At 43.1% G+C, this 24,124-nt stretch overlaps 1 protein-coding gene across 1 annotated transcript in view; it reads left to right on the top strand.

Annotated features, from left to right (window-relative positions):
* Snx9 (sorting nexin 9) overlaps nt 1-22,634 on the top strand; it is a 67,927-nt gene extending 45,293 nt beyond the window's left edge. Inside the window, exons 10-18 of the mRNA XM_015498649.2 lie at nt 2,734-2,864; nt 7,255-7,358; nt 8,680-8,783; nt 11,352-11,429; nt 15,559-15,635; nt 17,744-17,833; nt 19,043-19,157; nt 19,892-19,983; nt 21,111-22,634. Coding sequence (XP_015354135.2) covers nt 2,734-2,864; nt 7,255-7,358; nt 8,680-8,783; nt 11,352-11,429; nt 15,559-15,635; nt 17,744-17,833; nt 19,043-19,157; nt 19,892-19,983; nt 21,111-21,158 — 839 coding nt within the window. The 3' untranslated portion in view covers nt 21,159-22,634. The remainder of the gene's footprint in view (nt 1-2,733; nt 2,865-7,254; nt 7,359-8,679; nt 8,784-11,351; nt 11,430-15,558; nt 15,636-17,743; nt 17,834-19,042; nt 19,158-19,891; nt 19,984-21,110) is intronic.
* The last annotated feature ends 1,490 nt before the right edge of the window (nt 22,635-24,124 follow it).

Below are 24,124 nucleotides of genomic sequence, written 5' to 3'. Positions count from 1 at the left end.
ATGAATTGGGTTTATCCCTGGATGCCAAATAGTATCATGGCATGCTTGGTGCAAACCCAAGTAAAGTTTGTATGAAGTGGAGGAATGAGAGTTCCTCCTACTGGTGGTTTTTTTTCTCTGGAACCTGGTATGAAAGTCTTACCAAGCATAAAATAACTTCCAAAGGCATAGTTTAGAGACAAACCAGCTATGTCAGAAGAATTTTCACAAAGATGAAGTTTTTCAGTAGAATAAAAATCATTAAATTTCAACCACTGGTTAGTTAACAAACTCTTGGGACAATTCCAAGCCGGCCCTTCATTCCGCAGCCTCACACAGACGGCACCAGGCTTTCTGCTCTCATGATTCTCTTTTTGTTTGCGTCTTTCAGTGGTTTAGTTTTGCTTATCTTGGTGAGGATCCCTTTGTATGTGTTGTACAAATACAAAGTTTATTGAGGTTCGTTGAACTTCTTGGAAGTGTAGATAAAAGTTTTTCATCAAATTTTGGAAGGTTTTTGCCGTTATTTCTTCAAATATCTTTTCTGCTTCTTTTTCTTCTTCTCCCTCCAGGACTCCCGTTGCAGGTATTTGGTGTGCTTGATGAGTTCTAAGGTGTTCATTTTATTATTTTTTTCTTTCTGTTCTTGATCTTAAAGAATTTATATTGATCGTCTTCAAATGCTCTGATTCTGTCTCCTGCCATCCTGAATCTGCTGTTGAGCCCCTAGAGGGAATTTTTTATTTCAGTCATTGTACTTTCAATTCTGCTAATTCCCTGGGGTTCTTTTTTTTTGCTTCTTCAAATAATTTCCATCTCTTTGAGAAGCTGTTTGTTGATTGCTTATCATACTTCTGTTTAATTTTTTTAAAACAAGTTTCCGTTAGTTCTTTCAACATATTTGTAGAAGCTGCTAAATTCAACATCTTAGGACACTCAAGACAGCTTCTTTCGACTGCTTTTTCTCTCAGTGTGGATCATATCTTGCTGTTTCTGTGCAGTACTCTCATTTTTTTTGTTGAAAACTAGAGACTTGGGGGAATATATTTTAGCAACTCTAAATTCTGATTTTTCTTCCCTGAAAGTTGTTTTTGCTTCGTTAAGTACCTTTCATTGGCAGAATCTCTGAATTCTGGCTCCCTTGCAGCTTAGTTATTTTTATATGTGGTTATATTTCAAAAGCCTTTTTTTTTTTTTTTTTTTTTTTTTAGTGATTTGAGCCCAGGGCCTCACTCACGCATACTATACCACAAGTTCTTGAGCACTGCTACACCCCAGCCCTGTTTATTTTATCAGTCTTACTTCCTGTGTCCATGTAGATTGGTGAGAGGCCAGTGATTGATTGGACAGAGGTTGTACTCAGCAACTCATGCCAATAGGGCTTCTGTCCTGTCCAGGTAACTGTAGGTAGGGAGAGTACTTTCAAAGCTCAGGTCATTTCCAAGTTAGCCCTGGTAGCTGGGATTGTGGAGTGTGTGCTGCTGCACCAGGCTTCCTGAGCCCTTTCCTGTCTCTTCTCACGTGTGCAGCTTCAGGTGGGCCTGGTCCAGCTGCTGCTGTTTGTGCACACCCTGACCCTGGAATGTGCTTGGCTCAGCCATCTCAGCTGTAGGGTCATTGGTGCTCCCTGTTCACCCGCCTCTACCATTGTCACTTCCATTCCTATCTGAAACACAGGCAGCTCCCTCTGTCGGCTTCACATAGATGAACTGCCTCCTGCCCTGGCAAGAAGGCAGTGCTGCCAGTCTCTAGCGCTCTGCCTTGGCGTTCTTTCAGCAGGGGTGGGAAAGCACACAGGAGCTGGGAGAGACGGCTGTTTGCCTTTGCTTATCTGCAGAGGACTGATGTGGTTTTGCCACTGCTGTTCAGCCTTGCAGTTGCTTCTTGGGGAGAGGATCCGGTGGTATCCTCACTGGTCATAGTGGAGTTTGTTTCACAGGCCCCTGAATCCTCGGTGTTGATTTGCTGTTGATACCTCATGCTTGTCAAACTGACTTTCTACTTTTAAAATAGTAACGTTGCTCATTGAGCTCTACTTTAATGCAACCATAAAAATTCTAGGATAATAACTTCCATTATCACATTCATGGAAAAATTACTTTTGCTTTTGTTTTTTGTTGGGTGTTTTCTTTGGATTTCTTTTGTGGTGCACACATGGACTGAATCCAGGGCCTTGCACATACTAAGCAGGCACTCTTCCTCTGAGCTGCTTCCCCAGCCTATTTTCAGTTTAATTTTTTAAAACACAGTGGAGAAATAAAGCAACAGTCCTGAGTTGCTCAAGTACTGAGTACAGTGCTAAGTGAGGATTATGTGCACTCAGCTGTATTTCTGCAGCTTTGGAAATGTTACATACTTTGGGAGAGTGACTTACTGAATTCCACTTCCTCCTTTCTTTCCTCTGGGGCTTCCTGTGGCCACCAAGGAACTGAACTAATGTTTACTCTCATGAGCTAGAGATAGTTTTTTGTATTCCAATAAGACTTACTTAAAATTTTAATTTTTGACACACTAAAAGCTTTGCTGATATGTTGAATTGGAATTTCATTCCTTAAAAACTGTGATATCCTTCCTGTAAGCCTTTGAGAAATCCTGTGTTGCATGGTTTTTAGAATGCTGAAAAATTCCCACGGTTTGCCTTTTACAAAATGCTTTCTATTGTCAGCCAGCAGTCACAGAAATGGCTTCTCAGTCATAGCAATAGCAATTCACTTTAGAGAGGGTTGTGTGTCACTGGCGGTGTCTCTTCGGCAGGTCGCTTTGAAGAGGAATTTATAAAGATGCGCATGGAGAGACTTCAGGCTTGGATGACCAGGATGTGCCGGCACCCAGTGATCTCCGAAAGTGAGGTCTTCCAGCAATTCCTAAACTTCCGAGATGAGAAGGTAGGACAACTCATTGTCACAGTCTTGGGGAAATGAGTTTTACCACGATCACACTGAATTTGTCTAGAAGCTAAAACTAGGCTGTTTGGAATTTCTTTGTCACCCCCTTCAGAGACAAAGAGGGCACAGAAACCTAAATCCCACCAGAGGAAGTTCAATGTGCAGTGAAAGAGCTGCCAGGCAGAGGCCCCTCCAGCTGGGAACGTCTGGTCACAGCCGAGCAGGGGCAGGCAGGCTGAAGGGTGTGTGGGGGCGACAGGTTGTTTACTGACCTCAGGTGAGGAAGGTGCTGTCAGCTGTCAACGTGAGGTAAAGGGAACCAATGATGGTTCCTGATTGCCTTCGACCTCACAGTGCCGTAGCATCTCAGGAGGAAAGCAGAATCTGGTGAACCATTCCTAGAGCCAAGTCACTTTCCCATAACTGTGTTGTGAATCCAAAAGACACGCTGGGCTTGCTCTGCTGACCCCAGGGGCCACGTACTGACAGAAGTCTTCTCTTACAGTTAAAATTAGAAAAAATTGGCTACTTGACATCCCACTATGTCTGCTTAGGAAATAGATTTCTCTCCTGATGAGCATTTACTGTACGCTGTACTATGTCTCTTCGGCAGGTCGCTTTGAAAAAGAATTTATAAAGATGTTCTCTAAAGGGATTTTCTCCATAACTCACTTATAAAAAATATTGTGTATTTTAGAAAATAGTCCAAAGTGTAAAAACTTGAGTTCATTCAGAACAGCAGCAGATGCTAAATATATTATGACCCTGGAAAAAATGTTATGAGGTTATATCTTAAACCACATAGTAGAATACCATCAATCCTGTTGGAACTTTCAGGCAGAGATTTACTTGCTAAACTTCTTATGGTACTTTTCCCTTGTTGAAGTGAACACATTTACACACTGTCTAAATATTAGGGCCCTATCTGTGTATTTACAGACATATACACATGTTTAACACAGTATAAGTATTTGGGCTTAATTTTCAGTTACTGCCTCTTTCTAGACTTGACAGGCACTTTTGGTGTGTTGCATATCACCAAGGAGGGAATTGGAAAACACTGAGGTCTTCTAGCGTTTCTTTGTAAGTTTGTATGTGTCATCTGTTAGTCTTGCAGGCTGCTCCGCAAACCCTGGCTTTCCTGTTAAGAGGCAGCATTAATCTGTAGTATGTCATGGAGCTATATTGAAGTGAAAATAGGTTTTTAACATTTTGTTACTTGGTAGCTATGGAAGCTACATGGACCCCTCATGGTTTGCTGTCTCATGATGACCCAAAGGACTTCAGTAGTCCCAATTGTGTGATTTGCCCAGGATTTGATGTAGAAAGCATATCTGAAGGTCATGTATTTACATAGTATAGTGTACAAATAATAGTAAACCCTCATCACGGGTCGTTTTATTTTTCATGGCTGCCATCTTCAAAAACAGATCGGCATGCAGTAAAAGTGTGTCAGAGAAACAGAGAATTTGGAGTCAGGATGCTTCCAGCCTGGGCTCTGTTTCTGACCACTGCGTGATCTTGCTCAGGGCATGTGTTCTCTTTGGGCCACATTTTCCTCTCCTACCAAATGACATTGTAGAACTAGGAAAATGAGTTCTGTGGCTATTAGTAGCTCATATAGTAGTGAACATAGAAAATCCCAAAGAAAATACATAGAAATTACTAGAAATAAATGAGCATTAAGGTAGCTATAGAGATAAGACATTGCAATTTGTCAGTGATAAAAAGATTTTAAGTAAAAAAACCCAAAAGCCTATAATTTACAATACCATCCAAAGTGTCAAATAACTAGGAATAAATAGAAGAAATTTAAGAAAGCTCTCCATAGAAAACTATGAAACATTATTGAGATAAGTAAAAGAAGACCTAAATAAAATTTCTAATACTGTGTTTCACAGATTTAAAAACAGGAAAAAATGTTGTGAGTAGGAAAAGTGCTAAGAGGAGCCCAGATGCTCTAGGAGGGCGCCGCTGGCCTCAGCTCAGTGCAGCTCGGGCAGCTTAGGAAGCACCGAGCTGGTGCCTCTGGGCCTTTCCTTTTCTCTTCATTCCTTCCTCTTTTTTTTTTTCCTTCCCCTCTCTCCTCTAAAGGATAGACAGGCAGCCCCAGAGGACAGGATAGAGTAGCCTTGAGCACGGAGGGAGGGAACAGAGCTTTTTCAGTAAGCAGTGCTGGGCCTGTTGGGCTCTGGACAGCTTCTCCCATGTTCACATCCAGAGCCGACTGCAGTCTCCTTGTGTGGTGGGCCTTGCAGCAGGACAGGGTCTGGGCGGTTTCTTCTGCTCCATGAATGTTAGTTGCAGGGCACGCAGCTGAAGTTGTGACCAAAGGAGGGTGTGCTCCCAGGAAAGTCTCAAGGAAGAGTAATGCAGGCAGCAGAAGCAGCTGTCAGAAGGGTAAGAGTGTAGAGGTGCAACCAGGGGGAGGGAAGTTGGAGGTAAAGTTCTTCCAGATACGGAGGCATTGAAGTGGGTCTGGACCGTGAGGAATTTTTTTCTTCCTTAATTATCTCTTTTTTTTTTTCTTTCTTTTTGAGATGGAGTCTCACTGTGTTGCCTAGTGGCCTTGAATTTATAGTCCTTTTGCCTCAGCTTCCCAGGTACCTGGGATTATAGGCACAAGCCATTGCTCCCAGCTGATAAGTATTATTTCCTATTTAGAGATGGTGACAGTCTTGGAAAGTGCGTAGGCTGAGTAAGTCACTGTGGGGACTGCACCACATGAAGCTGCCTATTGCTTGAAGTTCTGAAATCTTTCATAATGTAAAAATTGTTCATTCTCTCTTATAATAAACTAATGAGACAGAAAAGAACAGCGACAGAAGGTTGATGTCATTGAAGCCGAGTCTGTGGGGGCTTACACTTTTCTCTCTACTTTCATATGAGTTTTGTTTTGTTTTTGGTGGTGCTGGGAATTGAACCCAGGGCCTTGTGCACGTGAGGCAAGCACTCTACCTACAGAGCTATATCCCCAGCCCTACTTTCATATATGTTTGAAATTTTCCATTGTATCAAGGTTTTAAAAACCAATTTCAAGATGTAAATGTGGAAGGCAGTATAATGAACCTTCTAGAACATGACCTAGGATATTATCTTCATAACCCTAGCATGGGAAAAGATTGCTGAAATGAGACACAAACAAGACTGAGCATTCAGGGATAGATGAATAAATTAGACTACAGTAAGACTAAGGACTTTTTTTTATCAGAAAAACAATTAAAAGTTTAAAAAAAAAAAACAAGCTATTTAGATAAAAGATATTTGCAACATAAATACCCAATGAAGGTATTTAGAATTTATAAAAACCCACATAAACAATAAGACAATCAGCTCAGTACGATCAGGGAAATGTAAATTAAAACCACAGCAAGACACCAGTCCACACTCACCAATATGGCTAAGATGAGGAGACTGACAGCCACGCTTCTCCTTGGAGAGGTGAGACATCACTGGACTCACTGTGCTGGGGGGAGTGGAAATGGGTAAGAGCAGCTTGGAAAACAGTCTGGTGTTACCTACCATAGTTGAACCAGGATCCAGCATGTGCACTCAGAGGTACCACGGAGTACAGCACATGCACACCAAGAGGTGGGCATATCCCTTACTGACAGGGAGAGGTGGCTGCCACTAGCAGAGTGGATGGACACGTTGGGAAATGCTCATGCAGTAGCACGTGCAGCCACACAGCAGTGTGGATGTAGGTCATTCCATGGCTGACCAAAGGACCCAGGCACAGAGCAGTGCATACTTGATAGCTCTTTGCAAGTTCAGAAACATGGCCAAACAGTAATGGTGGGGGTGGCGGGAAGGGTAGATGTGAAAAACCAAAAAAGGCAGGAAATGAAAACCGTCAAAGAAAGAATAGGGGCACCCTTGTGGGGGAGAGGGGTGGTAAGGAAGGAGCCAAGGGCCTCTGGAATGCCAGCTCTTTTCTTTTTTGGCCGAGGTATACTCACACATTCTGTGTGAGGGTGTGTTGCTCTGTGTATTTCTGCTATGGGCACTGTGTGTGTGTGTCTTAAAATAAGTTTTTAAAAATATCTCATAAAACTGGTTCCCATCTTGTATTTTAGAAAAGTTCTAACCATTTTTTGAAAACAGCTAATGGTCAAAATTTACAGGGTGTGTTTATAGTTACTGTGTTTATCTTGGTAGCCTTGGAAAAGGCATGTGACCAAATCTGTTTGCTCTCAAAAGACGTGGTTTCGTGAGGACTGCTCGGCAATGGTGCAGGTCACACACTGAGGTGTGCAGGCACCTGGCCCCTGACGCCGGAGAATGGAACGGAGGAAGAGGAGGATGACCAGTGAACTGAGCCGGCACGGGAATCTGGAAGACCACTGACTCTGCTGTGCATCTGACTTTGTGATGCTGTTCTCTTTTGCAGGAATGGAAAACTGGGAAGAGGAAGGCTGAGAAAGACGAGCTGGTGGGAGTCATGATATTTTCCACCATGGAACCAGAGGCGCCTGACTTGGACTTAACAGAGATGTAAGAGACGCTGACAGCTGCTCTCAGTGCAGTCATCTGCAGCTGCCTGCGTGGCGTGCAGTCTTGGCCAGGGTGTTTGTGCTGGAGCTGAAGGGAGCTTATGACGCCAGCAGGGTTCCTGGTCAGAACTCAGGAACTCACCATGTTTGGAAGGAAGTGCCATGTTTCTGCCATAACTTTAGATTAAGCTCTGATTTCTTTTACCTTGAAGTCAGTGATTCCATAGTTGACACAGTCTTAGTCAGTTCCAGTAAAGTATGATGAGACCAAGTGGCCCAGAGCCACTAGTACCCACTCAGAAGCCAACAAGCCGAAATCCTGAGCCCCACTTTGAAGGACGCAGTCTCTAACCTGGCTTTTCTGTTTTTTCCATCTGTTTTGCATCGGGTCATCTTTTTTTAAAACAGACCAGCTGAATTTTGAAGTAGTTCCTTTTCTGTATAAGGACTAGTAAGCAATCTTGGGATGTTTTAATTTTAAGATTTTTTTTCTTTTGCTTATATATTACTAAAAATATGGACAAGAAAAAAATGAATGTTCATATGTTGGTATTATAGTTTTCAAAACTCTACTCTATATATCAAACTACTGAGAATTATTTTTAAATAGAAATAATCTCAGTTATATGTTTTTTAATTAGTGTTTTTTTGTTTGTTTGTTTTTGCAGCGCTAAAGATTGAACCCAGAGTTTCACACGTGCTAGGCAAGCACTGAACCACTGAGTTACATCCCCAGCCCTTAATCATTCTTATTTTATGTCATTTTGTGTTTTTTTGTTATTTTATGTTATTTTATTTTTGTGCTCTGGGGATGGAACTCAGGGTGTCACACGTGCTAAGCTGTGCTCTGCCACTAACCTATACTCCCAGCCCTTCCATTATATTTTATGAACTGCTTTTTTCATTCAGCAGTATACTGTGGTCTTTGTAGGTTAGTAGATAAGCTTTTTATACCCTTCAAAAGCTTGAGTCTTAGGCAAAGCTACCTGGTGTGTACCCAGGTTTTCATCTGTTTGTTAAAGTACTCAGTGGAATGAATTTAGCAATAACTACCATTAGAAACCACAGAATTTCCTTGCATAAAATACTCAAGAGGTAATTTTACTTTAGAATTTCAGTTTTAGTTAAAATTCTTTCTTTGAGGAAAGAAAGCAAAGCTAAAATGTAAGTGGCGGATTTTTAAGTCATATTTAAAAATCTGAGCCTCTTCTGTTTAAGACTTATTGAGTTAAAGGGTAGTTGCTGCCGTGCAGGAAAACAAAGGCTGGGTTAGGTTTGGTCTGTGTCTCCCACACCACTGGTGTCCTTCCCATTGACCACAGAGAACAGAAGTGTGACGCGGTGGGGAAGTTCACCAAGGCCATGGACGATGGCGTGAAGGAGCTGCTGACCGTGGGCCAGGAGCACTGGAAGCGCTGCACCGGGCGTAAGTGCCACTGAGTGGCTCAGCTTTGTGAATACTCTTCATGGGGAGCCTGACCTCACTCCTCCACCCTGTTAAACAGCAGAAAGCCAGCCCCAACAGAGCCAGTCCAAGAAGTCCCACCAGAAACACCTGTTATATTACATAGTTCCAGTTGCTGGGATTTTTTTGTTTTTGCTTGTTTGTTTTTTCTTTGGTACTGGAAACTGAACCCAGGGGTATTTTACCACTGAACTACATCCTCAGTCCTCCAACTGGAGATTCTCCTGCCTCAGCCTCCTGAGTCCTGAGACTAAAGGCATGTACCACCACACCCAGTGGTAAGATGTGATGTATTTGACTAAAGCCACAATTCTTAGGAAAGCCAGTATCGTTGCTAGGACAGATAGTCTGGGTGCTAGGGAGATGTGGCACATTAGCCATGGCTCCACCCACCTTCCTGGCTGTGGGAGCCTCTTCCTCTCGGGGCTTTGGTGGGAACTGTCACCCAGTGGGGCCATTTTCCTACATCCAGAATTCTGCAGCTCTTTGGTCAAAGCCTGACAAATACAGTCAGGTTTCCAGGGACGCTCTTCTCTAAAATATAAATGAAGGAATTCAGTTTTGTTTTGTTTTATTTTTAAGATACTCAACCTTATCACTGTTCAGGAAAACAAAAATTAAAAACATGATGAAATATAATTGTACATCTTCCAGTTTGTCCCATTTTGCAAAGGAAAAAAACATACTCTGTATTTTTAACATTGTGAAGCAGTGGGAACATTTATCCTTCTATGATAGGGATACAGGAGGAATAGTAATTTTGGAAAACAGTTTGACGTGATGTAGTAAATTTAAGATGCTAGTGTGTTAAAATTGGAAATTCCACTTCTTCCCAGTCAAGATAAGTTTTCACATAGGCATAAAGAGAAATATACACAAATGTTTGCAGCAGCATTGTTTGTATCAATTAAACTATATTAAATAACTGAAACTGAACACTTTTAATCTGCAGAGCTAATTTCACATGGTTCCAGGTTAAAAAAAAAAAAACTGATTTCACATGGTTCCAGGTAAAAACTGGAAACAACAGTTCATTTATGATGTATTCCAATGATACAATGTCCTGTGAACCACAGCTGCTCTGTGTATCAACATAGAAAAATCTCACAAAGCAAAACAAACAAAACAAGCTATGGAATACTCACAGTATGTTGGAATTCACATGTTATCAGAACATGTCAAAGTAAGCCATATATGTTTTAGGTATGTATGAATTAGGAAAAAAACAAATGAAAGACAAGCAAAAATTCATGGTCAGAAGGACATTGAGTTGGGAAGGGGAACACAAATTGATTCTAAAAGTCATTGGTAATATTCTGTTTTTTAAAACTGAGTAGGTGGCCTAGATGCATTTTAGGAAATCAGTTTTTAAAGTAATAGATTTGTTTAGCTATTAGAAGTTCATCAAAACAAACCACTTAAATCTATGTGCCCTTTGAAAACTTTTTTTTTAAGTGAATGCAGATCTTAAATTTTTAAGAATATCAGACAAATCTGGGATTGTGGTTTCTTTTAGAGAATTAAATTCTTTACATTTGCTGGCTGGTCAGCTCCAAGCCCTGTTAGGCCATAGGAACAGATGTGTGAAACTGGAGATACTGGCTTTGACACGAAACCCCGTGGGGTCAAGCACCTGGCAGTGTCTTTGAGCCCAGGGAGAGGCAGAAGCACCAAGGTGAGCAGGTTCTTAAGGTTGACTGAGCTAACATAGTTTGGGTCCGAGTGTCCTAATAACCTACCGCTCAAACAGGTTCCCTCAAAGGCCATAGGCGCATGCAAGGGGACAGAGCAGCCTATGACATGGAGACTTTTTTGGAGATGCTCTGGAAAGATCCTCAAATCCTAGTGTCTCCCAGCTTAAGGAGGAGGCTTAGGGCCAGTTAGTGAGGAGACAGCTCCCCGTCCCCAGTCCCATGATTCTGACTGCCTTGTTCTGCCACACTTCCTCCTCTCAGTTGTTGTGTGGTTGGTTATTGGTCTGCATGTAGCCTTGGGCTCATCAGTTAGGTTGTCTGTACCTTATTTTCCTTCACATGGGGACATCTCTACCCCTGGTGGGGGTTCTTGTGACAACTCAGTTCAGTGATGCATGTGAAGGTACTTTGCAAACCAGAAGTCATTCAGGTGAGCTTGGTTTCACTGTGTTTCATTCAGTGGATGAGAAAGTGGGGTGGTTGGTAATAATAGCATCCACTCTTAATTGAACATGAATTAAACATAAATAACAAGTTGAGCACCATGGTACATGCCTGTAATCCCAGCAACTCAGGAGACTGAGGCAGGAGGGTCCCAAGTTGTCCAGCCTGGCCAACTCAGTGGGGCCTTTTTAAAATTTAAAAAGGGCTGGGGCTTTAGCTCATGGTAGAGTGCTTGCCTAACATGTATCAGTGCTTTATTAAAGAATATAGACTGTTTTGAATCACATCAAATGTCTTTTGTTATAAAATAATTACTATTAGAAAAAAGTTGAACCCCATTTCCATTTACTTGGAGGACTAGTTAACAATTGATTCTTTCATTCTCCTTCAGCATTACCCAAGGAATATCAGAAGATAGGAAAAGCCTTGCAGAGCTTAGCAACAGTGTTTAGTTCCAGCGGTTATCAAGGTACATCTTTATTTATTTATTTTGTATTTTTTTTAATCGATACATAATAATTGTACCCACCTATGGAATACAGTGTAGTGACTCGTTGCGTGTACGCAGTGTATGCAGTGTGCCATGTGAAGCTGGCAGCTAGTCTTTCCACCTTTATCATTTCTTATGTGCTGCTCTCTTGAGTTCTGCATAAAATATGTAATAGGCTGTTGTGTACTGGGGTTGCCTGCTGTGCTGTGGAACTCTAGAACTTGTTCCTCTTGGGGTTTCACTTCCTGTTACCCAGCCTCCTATCCCTATCATCCCTGACCTCTAGCGACCCCAGTTCTGCTGTCTTCCACTTTGAGATCAGCTCTTTCGGCTTCTGCAGTTGAGAGAAAACCCTCTTTCAGGGTCTTATCCAGACCTGTCACCCCTCAGGATCTGGCAGGCAGACAGCAGTGTGGCAGTGAGCACTGCTGTCCCTGATGTCCACTTGGCCAGGCCACATGCACAGGCCTGTGCAGCCTCACCTCCTGGCTCTGGAGAAGAGTGAGGGGCTGTTACACCGGTGTTTTCTTGCCAGCTTGGCTCCCTGCCTTTGCTGTCAGGTATAGTTCCTTCACTTAAGGTGATAGGTAACTGCGGCAGACAGCAGTCTACCCTTACTGCATCTCTGTGCCAAACCTCGTCAAGGCTTCCTGTTGAAAAAGCCAGGTTTCATCAGGGCCTTTCAAGGAACCATATTTAAGTAATAAATCTGTTGCCTTGTATCTCTTCATAATCATTTTCAGCTTCTCCTGCACAGATATGTGCTGCCTGTGGCAGGTGGAGTCCTTGCCCTCATACCTTGGCAGCACTTGTGAGTTTCCTTTATAAAACGGAAAAAGCATTGGTCAGCTAGGGCACCTATTGAATTTGAGTGTCTCCTCTCGCCACGTGGGTAACTCAGTGTTAGAATTGGTACCTCCCCAGGAAGCTAATCCGATACTAGACAGGACAGGGCTTTGGATGTCATTTTCTAAATGTTTGCAGAAACAAGAAATGGGTCTGTCATCAGAATATAAGATTGAGGGCTCCCACATATGAGTAGTTCTTGTTGGCCTGAGTTCTCCATCTTATAATCGGCACTTAGACTGGAAGGAACCTCAGGTCCAGTTAGCCTCAATGAGAAGCCTATGAGAAAAGTGCCTTGGCCTAGTTGATCAGTGGCCAGTGGAGGCACCAAGACCAGAACCGGGAGTGGGGTGGTTCCTGGGCAGATGTACAGGCACCCTGTTACCTTTGAGGTGCTGCAGTGTGGGACCAGGTGGGAGCCGTCTGTGATGCTAGAAGTCACTTGTTGGTCCCCATGTCATCCTGTGTCAGAACTTCTGAGGCCTAGAATGGACAAGCTCACCTCTTTCAGAATGTGGCTCGTTTGGATTTCATCATTCCTGCCATGCATCAGTGACTAAGGAAAAGCAGGACTTTTTTCCTTTGGTATCTTGTTACCATGGTGAAATTGGCAGTCCCTTGCTGTCATCCATGCCCAAACTGGTAGTGGAAGCCTAACAGTTCTCCTAGGTGTGAATTCAGAGTTTGCTTTGGGCCAGGTTATACAATACATGTTCCCAGATTTTGGATCTCTAGTCATTTGAAGTCACATAGAAAACTTAGAAACCATTCAGAACAATCATAGGGTTTTCAAATAGCAGTTGGCTGTTCCCTCCTCCCTGATTCTGGAGGAGATGAGAATATCACTCATTGTTCATTGGTATGACAGTAGTAATAGAGGTGCAGATAACTGAGCAAAAGTTTTAAAAGAGGGGGAAGAGAAGATGGTAAACTAGAAAGTGATTCTAAAGAAGTTCCTTGATGACGTTATACTGCAAATAACTCATTCTCTTAAAAATATGCTGGAACCCACTGTATTTTTCTTGAGACAGATCAGATTCTCTGGAGCCTTACCATCTCTATAATTTTAACCTGAACCAACATAGAAGAAAGAAAATGTAATTAACCAAAAGGAGAAAGGAGGACTAGAAGGTGCAGGTGGGAGGAGGGCTGAGGCCACCTCCAGGTAGTGAAGGTGGGCAGTAGGAGGGGGCGTCAGGCACTGCCACTGTCCAGGTGCTCATCTCTTGAATGCCCCAGAATGAGCTGCACAATGATTCCTCCATATTTTCTGTACTGTCCTTGTCACATTATCTAATAACACATTATTAGATAGTCATCCTGCAAATGGCATTTTTCAAGTATTAAAAAGTATTCAATATGTTTTATATTGAATGTCATTTAATTTACTAGTTACTATTTTTAAAGAACTGTTCAAGTTCCTCCTGACAAACTTCTTCCATCTCAAAGGACAGTGAAGGTCAGTAGTGCCGGGCGTGGTGTCCTGGAGCAGCACTGCGCCTTGTGCTCTTATGATTACCGTCTCTGCAGCCCATTCCTAAGGAGGCCTCTGGCTAGAGCAGACACGTTCACCCTGCTCTCTCAGCAGTGCGTGTGGTCGACTGACCCGTGAAATAGTCCGTATTCTTATTATCATATGGAAATGTAATGAATAAAAAATTGTAAATGATTATCTGTGGAGGAGGAGAAGGACAGATACAGAAGCAAGGCTCTAATGATAACTCCTTTTGTAGATTTGACTTTGAAAAAAACATGTGACTGTTTAACACAATTATTAGAAAACCAATTTAAATCAAAATGAAAAAGAAATCCCTTAGAGTCAAAAACAAAACATGTGGGCAGGGGTTATAGCTCAGAGGTACAGCGCTCACCTAGCATGCATGAGGCACTGGGTTCGATCCTCAGCACCACATTAAAAAAATAAAGATACTGTGTCCACCTATAACTAAAAAAAAAAAAAAAGCAAGCAAGAAAGAAAAAAAACACGTGACCTGGTTCATTGAGGTGAAGGCAGTGACTGTACGACCTACAGAAGATGCCTAAGGTCTTAAAGACTGCAAAAGAATTAGTTACTTTTGCTAATCCACTAATAAGCAATAAGATATTGGTATTAATATTATAAAACTTCTAGAGCTATATTTACATAGTGTAGGGCAAGCCAGATATCTGATTATGTTATTGTTATTAGCAACTAAGATTTTTAAAATAAAAATCAAAGTTTAAAACAAAGTTAAAAAAAAACTCTTGAGTTATAATCTTGAATTGGAAATATTACTGTGAGCTCATGATATATTTTCCATCTTTTGAAGAACACAGTTTTCCCTGCTATTCACTTAAAAGGCCTTTCTTTGATCACCAAGAAATTGATAAAGGAAAGTTAACAGAAGTAGTTCAGCTAATAAAGAATGAATAATTAGGGGATGGGATTGTGGCTCAGCGGTAGAGCGCTTGCCTAGCACCCACGGGACCCGGGTTCGATCCTCAGCACCACATAAAAATAAAGGCATTGTGTTGTGTCCATCTACACCTAAAAAATAAATATTTAAAAAAAAAGAATGAATAATTAAATAGAAGAGCACCATTTTGTAAATCCATACTAAAGTAAAAGACATAGACAACAACATTTGTGGCCTCCAACATTGTGAAAACTAGAAATAACTGGAAAACATGAATCTAAATCTGGTCAAGCCTCCAGACCTTATGGCCAGTGTAAAGTGAAGGCAGGAACAGGAACGTGTTAAGTTTCACTGCAGAGATGCAGTCAGTAGCACCCAGGTGTGGGACCCGTGATCCTCAGCACCCCGTGAAAAGAACTTTGCAAGGAATAAAAGGGGGGAGGCGGGAAGAAGAGGCCTCCATGACAGACACAGGCCTGTCTTCCGCATCTTCTTTGCATCCTGGTTCAAAAGCCAGCTTGCCCTGAGCTGCCTGGAGCACCCACTGGAGGGTCACGCCTGTCAGAGTGATGGTCTTTTCTTCATGTGCGGTGGAGTGCAGTGGTATTGTCCTATTTTTCAAAGGGTCCTTATCTTTTAGGTACAGTTTCCAGGTGGATTGTGTGACAGGAGTGGAGAGTGTACATAGGAAATGTTGGCCTTAAGCTTCCATTTGGGAAGCTGGGCGCTAGTGCTAAGGAATCACAGGATTGATCTTGCTTGTTTTGCGAGTATTTGGTATTTCCTACATTAAAATTTACCAATAAAATTTTGAAGAAAATCAAAAGTAAATATGTATAACTTCCAGTCACTATAATCCTTTTCAGGTGAAGCAGATCTCAATGACGCAATAACAGAAGCAGGAAAGACTTACGAGGAGATCGCCAGTCTTGTGGCAGAACAGGTACTGCATGATCACATGATCCCAGGGAAGAGTTTTTTGCTTTCTAATGCACAGATTTAAGACTTATTGTACGGCAAATCCAAATAGCCTTTTCTTTTCTGCTTCTAAGTGTCTTTGTTAACTGTAGGGGGATGGGGCTTCTGTTTGTTCTGCAGTGCTGGGGCCAGAAATCCGGGGCTTTGCATGTGCTAGCCAAGTGCTTCCACTGAGCGACATCTCCAGCCCACTGACACAGTGTTTCTTAGGTTAAGCCAAAGTGGATAGACAAAATATGTCATCCAAAAGTCTAAAAGAAGTTGAGATCAGTGGCAGATCATCTGTTTAGCATGTGTGAGGCCCTGGATTCTGTCCTGAGCACAAAAAAAAAAAAAAAAAACAGTCTAAATGAATGCCTTCCAGTATTGATAGCTCTGAGCCGTGCTTGGCCTTCGAAGGATGGTGGCATATGGGAGAGAGCCCTGGCTCAGCGCTGCCAGGACTCTTACCTAGACTTGCCGTGTCTTGGTCTCCTCATGTGTTAAAGGGCCTTGGTAGTGCCTGCCTTCTGTGGTTCTGAGGATTCCATAGCTAATATATTTCTTTTTAAATATTTTTTAGTTGTTGATGTACCTTTATTTTTTATTTATCTATATGTGGTGCTGAGGATCAAACCCAGTGCCTCACACATGCTAGGCAAGCGCTCTGCCCCTCAGCCACGGCCCCAGTTCCTTATAGCTAATATATCTTAAAAAGCACTTGCCGCAGTCCCCATCCCCAGAACACACCTTTGAACCACTGAAAATTCTAATAAATAACAATTTCCTTTTTTTTTTTTTTTAACAGATAACAGTTTTTAAGGGGCATAATCATATAAATTGTTTCACATCTCTGAATTTAAAAAAAAATTCAGTTGGCTCTTGAAACATACTTATGCCACATATACACACACGCGCATACACACTGAAGCAGTCAGTAGCTCTTTTGCTAATACTCATAAAAATATCAACGTTAGAATTGTGAGTAACATAGCTATTAAAAATTACCCTTAGGCCAGCCCTGGTGGTGCGGCTCCTGCAATCCCAGCCACTTGGGGCCTGAGATGGAAGGATGGTAAGTTCAAGGGCAGCCTGAGTAACTTAGCAAGGGAAAAAAGCGGGGCAGGGAGAAGAGCCTTAGATGACAAACAGGGCACCTGTCTTCCACGAGGGCCTTCTTTGCTTCCTGGTTCAAAAGCCAGCTTGCTCTGAGCTGCCCAGGATCACCCCCTGGTGGGTCACACATGTCAGAGCAATTTTCTTTCTTAGGTGTACAGTAGTATCGTCCCTGTCTTTTAAAGGATCCTTATCTTTAAAGTTGGTGGGTGAGCTGCTGGGTGAGCTAGGGGTGTAGCTCAGTGGCGGAGCACTTGGCTGGCATGCACAGGCCCTGGGCAGAATACTCAGTACGGGGGGAGTGGGGGAGTGTACACTCATATATATAAATTCAAAAAATATAGAATCACTTAAAAATTGCCACTTAAGAAGATTACCAGGTTTTTAAATAATATTTGTATATTTTCTGCTAAAAATAAAGATATTAAACTATAACAATTTATTTGTCTGCATATAAAACATACAGTTTTTTTGTTTTGCATTTTTCCCTCGGTACTGGGGATTGGACCCAGGGTACTTTACCACTGAGTCACATCTACAGTCTTTTTAATTTTTTTTTATTTTGAAACAGGGTCTCACTAAGTTGCTTAGGGGCCTGCTAAGTTGCTGAGGTTGGCCTTGAATTTGCTGTCCTAGCAAGCCCCTGAGATTACAGGGTGCACCACCACACCTAGAAAAACAAACTATTAGCTGAGAATTTTTCCCTCATAGTGTTTTATATTGGATCACCACAAAATATCTAATTTTACAAAGCAATCTAAAAATTGTATGCTGTTTTATCCTTTACTACATGTGAGTCAGAGTGCAGTAGTTTGGGGGATTATTTTCTTTTAGGAAAAGTAGTCTGAATGCCTCACGTGCAGTGACTTGGCTATGCGTGGAGGATCTGGTTGGCATGGTCCTCATATACTAGTTTCTTTTCCTTGATTTTTTTTTTAATTCCTCTGCCAGTAACAACCAGCCAATCTCTTGTTACAGCCAAAGAAAGATCTCCACTTCCTCATGGAATGTAATCACGAGTATAAAGGCTTCCTTGGCTGCTTCCCGGATATCATTGGTGCTCACAAGGTAACCTGGCCACAGGCACAAAGGAGAGGGCTTCGGGCAGACACACACACAGCCTGGCAATGCCATCTGACAGGGTTGTCCTTATTAATAAGAAATGCTAATTCCCATCATAAAGATTTCTAAACTTGTTAACGATTCCCAACTAGAATTAAAGGTATATTTGAAAGAAAAAAAAAAAGATTTCTAAATAAAAATTGGATTGGGTGACCTCACATTTTAATTCTGGTTAGTTTTTCCTCTTCCTTTTTCAAAATCCACGTTACCTCAGTCATGAGAATTTTACCAGCTGTGGCATGTAGCATTCTGCTTTATGCTTTACCATTTAAATCTTGTGAAGGGAAGCATGGGTTAATAGGCTTTTGTACAACTTCAGACAATTTAGTGTAAAACTGAGAACAGTTTGCTTCTCATAGGAATTTGCCCTGGCAGGCTTGGAGTTCTAGGCCTAGAGGCTGATTTGGGCAGCAGTATGGCATTTTCCCTCCCAGATAGCCCTAAACAACAAGCAGGGCAGTGACACTGGAGTGAGAGATGTGTGGCAGCCTTTACAACTTCTGCCATCTAAATATTAGTTTAAATTTATTCATTCCCCCTTACAAAAATCAGAATAAAGCTAAGCCTTGCAGTCAGATGCAAGTGCCAGTTTATAAACCTTGTTTCATGGAAGAAGAGACAGACAAAGCCCCGTGTGCAGGTACTACACGGCAGCTCCCTCGGGCTTCCCAAAGCTGCTGGGAATGCCTGTTTTCCTGTTGTGCACTACTCTTGAAATGCCTGTGGCTTATAAATAATACAGAGATGGTGTGCTATGTGGTTTTCTCTTTTGTTGTAGCATAAAAATGATAAATTTTAGCTTAGTTACATTTTTTCAGGAATAGCAGTCTTTTCTCTTTCAGGGAAATTAAATTTAGATGCTTGCCTCTGTGCTTACTGGTGGACACATGTTCCCACTTGTGGCAAGTCACTTGTAGAATATGTTAACATTGTTGCATTTTTTTAAATATTTATTTGTGTATCTGTAGTTTTAGGTGGATACATTATTTTGTTTTTATGTGGTACTGAGGATTGAACCCAGTGCCTCATGCATGCTAGGTGAGCACTCTACCACTGAGCCACCACCCTAGCCCCAACATTGTTGCATTTTTTTAAACTAATGACTAATCCCTTTCAATTTATCTTACCAATATCATTGCATTTTCTATTTCACAGGGAGCAATAGAAAAAGTGAAAGAAAGTGATAAGCTAGTTGCAACTAGTAAAATCACTCCACAGGACAAGCAGACCATGGTGAAGCGAGTCGGCACCATGTCTTATGCTTTGCAAGGTAAGGAGAAAGGTTATGAGTAGTTGGTAGAGGGCCATCCCAACAAAGTAGACATTCCCCTTGCTGGAGAGAACTCCAAATATAAATAGCAGTTAAATAAACAAGAGCCCCTTGCTTGCCGGATCCCAGTGTTAAAGAAAAGCTGTGATATTTAATTTCTCACTAATGCCCCTTTCAGCAGCTTGATTAAACCTACATGTTGTGTTACTTCTTAGAGACACTGAAGGTTCTTTTTATAACCCTTAATATCATACTGCTCTATTAAATTCCGAAGCCTGGCATTTAGCGGTGTATAACCTTTGTGCCCCAGGACCGTGGAGGGCAAAAGGGATCCGGAGGAATCATCCTAGGCATAGTTTGGCTGGTAGTAAGTAGAAGATATTGGTTCACTTTTAGAGCCATGTGTGAACAGACAGGAGCAGCAAATGGAGGCTCCTGTGTTTTAGTGGATGGTGGATGGTGGATGAAAGTGTCTGGATGGATGCGGAAGGGCGTTCGTGGTATTTAACATGCAAATCAATGAAAAACATCCATGTACTGGAAGGTGGTGTTTGCCTCTGACTGTGCAGCCGGTTTTTCTAGCCTCTGTGCAGGATGATGTGCCAGGAGCTGCTCAGAAGCCAGCCAGATCAGGTCCAGTTGATGATGAGTCATGACTGAGTGGAGAAACCAGGTGTAGTCATTTGAAATCTTGGGGAGGTGGAAACTAACAGGTGTCTTGGTTTGGGTTGTAGCTGAGATGAATCACTTCCACAGTAACCGGATCTATGATTACAACAGCGTCATCCGCCTATACCTGGAGCAACAAGTACAGTTCTATGAAACAGTAAGTGGGACCCCTTTCAGTGCCTTTTGCACCCATACCCTGAGAGGAGGGCTTGCAGGTAACTAGCTTTGGCCTTATAAAGTCAATCTGTTTGTATTCTTTAATCCTAAGTAATAAACCAAAAGGGGTTAAGTTTTGAACAGGTTTTTTTTTTTTTTTTTTAACCTCTTTTAATTCCATCTGCCCTTTCCTCTTTGGGTAACATTGAGTCAAAAAGGGTTTCTTCTGAAGAAGAAGCACTAGATGCTAGTTTTGAAGGCCCAAGAAGTCCTGACTGCACAGCTTCCCGAACCTCCTCCCATCCTTTCTGTGCCTTTGTGCACAGGGACAGTGCTGAATGAGATGAGGTCACCCTGTTGCCAGAGACTTCATCCTCTCAGCTGGGAAATGAGACCAAAGGCAGCCTTTGTGTGTGACCCAGGTGTTCAGAGTGGACCAAAGGATTCTCTACAGGAAACCAAAAGAGAGCAAAACCTTAAATATTTTCATTTAGAAAATTACAATGAAAACGTAAACTCTCATGCTTCTGTAATGTTTTGGTTAGCAGAACATGGAAAAAACAGATCTTTTCATGTAAATGGAGCTTAGACATCAGAAGACAAGTTCTGTAGTCTTATATTGACCGCTGGGCCCTGCCTCGTTTCTCTGCATTCTGTATGTTCAGGGACTGTGGCAGGGCAGCCCTCAGCTCACATCCATTCATGTGTCACCTTTGGGCTCATACTGTCCAAAACGCCAGTCTCCTGTGGCAGGCTGCTGACACGGAGCTGTGTGTCACTTGCTTCCTGCTTGTCTGTGGCATGTGTGGGAATAACTGGGGTGGGTAGTGTGCCTAGAGAGAGCTCGTCAGCGCCTCCTCGGCACAGCAAGCTGGGCCTGTGATGGCGTCACACCTTCTCCTAACTGGGGCTGCGGGTCTTTGCCTCTGGCTCCTGTTAGAACACAGCCACACTGTCAGCAGCAGCCGGCCCTGGAGGAGCAGGGCTGAGAAGGGTCAGAAGAGGCAGAGCTGAGATCAGTTGAAGGAGCTGGCAAGTTTGTGGTGTTTACTTGTGAGAGTTGTAACGGTAGTGTGCTGTGACATCATCATGGGGTAATATCTCAGAATTGCTTTGTCTTTTCACCAGATTGCAGAAAAGCTGAGGCAGGCCCTCAGCCGCTTTCCGGTTATGTAGAACAGAGTGGAACATGAAGAAAACTCCGAAGTGCTTCCTTCTGACTTGGGGCAATGCAGTTCAAAGTTTATTTTTTTTCTCCATCATCAGAAAAAAAGAAAGAAAACCAAAAAGAAATAAGAGTTGGAAAAAGCTGTTTTCTCTATTAACCAGCCTGAATGCACTATTATTTAGGGTTGGTCTTCTTTTGTTTATTTCTACATTCATTATTTAAACCAATGGAAATCGTCTCTATTTTTGAAAAGAACTTAAATTTATTAGGATTTTTGAATGGAGAATTAGGGGCTCCCCACTGATATTTTACATATAATCGTAATTTATACATTACCCATGATCTTCCGGTTCTTACCCAATGTCAGATAATTAATTACTAATTGCTTTCTTAAAAATATGAAATATTGCAGAATAAAAAGACACATGTTTATATATTTTTATAACTCCTTGGTCCTCTGGGGTTCCTCTCTGTTCAGGAAGATCCGCACACCATTCACTGCGCCAGTGCTTCTGTCTCAGGAGGGAGAGAGCCCAGGGCTCTGGGCACCTCGCCCTGCATGTGCTGCAGGGGCCATCTCGTGTCCCTTGGTGGGCACAGTGGGCACACAGCAAGTGCACCTGCCTGCTGCTCTTCCGTGGAAGACAGTGCTCCCTCTGTGCCCTGCTTCCTGATCCTGGGCAAGGCGTGTTTATGCTAGAAAGAATACAGCAGAAAGGCTGAAAGACCTTTTAAAAAGGCTTTAGCCCCGGGCTGGTGGCCGTTCTGACTCCTGTGCCCAGGAGCACCGGGGGAAGAGCATCCTCCAGAGCTGCCGCCCCTCCCACTCCTGTCCCTCCACTCGCCATCAGAGGGAAGAAGTGCTGGGATGGCCTGAGGTGCCACGTGATTGCCATGTGGGCAGGAGGCCAGTCGAGGTTCTCTGAAAAGATGGAAACCAGAGTTTAGTGCCTGGCCCCTCCCCACCAAATGGGAGAGTTTGGGGACTGAGATGGACGGCAGCATGCCCAGTGTGCAGGAAGGTGCTGATGAGAAGCCCGAGCGACACCTGTCTTGACTGCCCAGCCTTCCTGGTCACTGATACTTCCATTAAGGGCACCAGGCAAAAAGGTCTCGACCTGCTGACCGCTGATTAGCACCCGCAGGCCGCCCGCTCCACTGTTGCCTTACCACCTCATCTGTCACCGTCCCTGCTCTGACCCAGTGATTACAGAAACGGAAAGTCAGCAGCAAAAACAGGAGAAACCAAAGCAGTAGATGAGGATAGTAGTCACCTGAGAACCTCCCGCTCTCCAGCATCACGGGTCTGTCACTGTTTATAAGTAATTCTCCCCACCTGACTTTTCCCCTCTAAAATCCCACAGAACAGTGTTTATGATACAGCCATTTAATATATGTACAAACTGTAAAGAATATGTATAAATATTTTACACAAATGTAAGCATGTAGAAGCCAACATATAAATAAATTGTTTAAAAACTGTACAGTAAATTCTCAAAGCAAATTTTTTCAAAATACTCCTTGGTGTTTTAGTGAGTGGTTTGTTTGTTTGTTTGGGGGGCGGGGGTTGTTCTTGGTTTTTGTTCTTATTCCAGCTGCCAAAAATGGTCCGGGTAATGAAGGCTCTCTCCAGGCATAATTTCCTGTGGCACGAATCAGAAATTTAGCCTTGGGTCTGTGATCGTCCCTGGCAGCATCTCGTCGTGGCATGGGGAGCTGTGGGACACAGTGTCCTCCAGGTGTCCTGAGCTCATTGGTATGAGAAAGGGGCCAAGAAAATGGAGACTTACCCAGGAAGATGGCAATGGCGTGGGGTGTTCCCAGAGTGACAGGAAATTCAAGCCCTCGAAAGCTGACACTTGGAAGGGTCTCCTTCACAGGGCAGAGTTTTAATGTCATGGTGTGTATTTTCTTCTCTTAGGGGATTCTTATTTGGTTTGATTTTTAATGACTTATCTTTAGATTTCTTAGAACTACCATCATACAGTAACGACTTTCATAAATCTTGACTGTGGACAAATAGATGAGCATTTGGAAAGGCCTGGTGAAAGTCTGGTCTGCATGTGGGGCAGGTGATAGTGGCCTTCCCAAAGTGGCGTCCCAGAAGGTCAACCCACTGAGTGATGGGCCGGCGTCAAGGTTAGCATGGTCCACCTACAGGTCCTGAGTAGGAGAAGGCCTTCCCCACGCAGGAGAGGGAACAACATAAACTGCACCTGTAGGCCCCGACCCTCCGGCCAGGCTCCTATCGTCTGTGGGCAGAGTATTCCGTTCCTTCCCTGCGGGAACAGGGAGAGCGTGGGGCTGGCAGGTCCTTGTGAGGCACATGCTGAGGCAGAATGAGCGCATACCAAGCTCATGGCAGGAAAGGTGCCATGCAGATCTGCCCAGCACAGGCCACGGTGCACCTTAGCTGTGGAAGGAGACCTTCCAGCCAAGGCCACTGACCGGCTGTGTGTGACCCCTTCCTCAATACAACTAGTCCTCGTCTTCTTCAGAGGGATCATAGAACCCACCAAAAGGCAAGGAGTCTAAAATGGGAGAGTGTATTATGAAAGTAGACTAAAATCCCTTAAAAGGAAATGGGACACTTTGTGCTGGAATTTTTGATGACATTCCAGGTGAGGTAAGCCAGTTATGAAAGGACAGCTACTGTCCCATGCCACCTACCTAAGGTATGCAGAGTGGTCAGAGTCACAGGACAGGGAAGGTGGACACCCAGGCTGGGGAGGGAGAAACGGGGAATCGCTGTTCCATGATGCAGAGCTTGGGTTTGCTTTAAAATGCATAAAGTGGCATCAGAACACTGATGTTAAAACTTACTCAGTTCCCTGTTGGGTGACACCTTTCTGAGAATCCTGTCAGATGCCCTAAATTAGCATGTCCTCCTGCTCTGGCTGGGACTGCCTGTCCTACTTCAGCCCCATGTGAGCTCGGGCGTGTGGTTTGGTGGCTGTGTCGCTGTGCCGCCCCC

The sequence above is a fragment of the Marmota marmota genome, unplaced genomic scaffold, assembly GCF_001458135.2.
Source record: "Marmota marmota marmota unplaced genomic scaffold, marMar, whole genome shotgun sequence".
Lineage (NCBI taxonomy): Eukaryota > Metazoa > Chordata > Mammalia > Rodentia > Sciuridae > Marmota > Marmota marmota.
The sequence above is the reverse complement of the archived record's forward strand: the minus strand, read 5'-3'. Positions and strand labels throughout refer to the sequence as shown.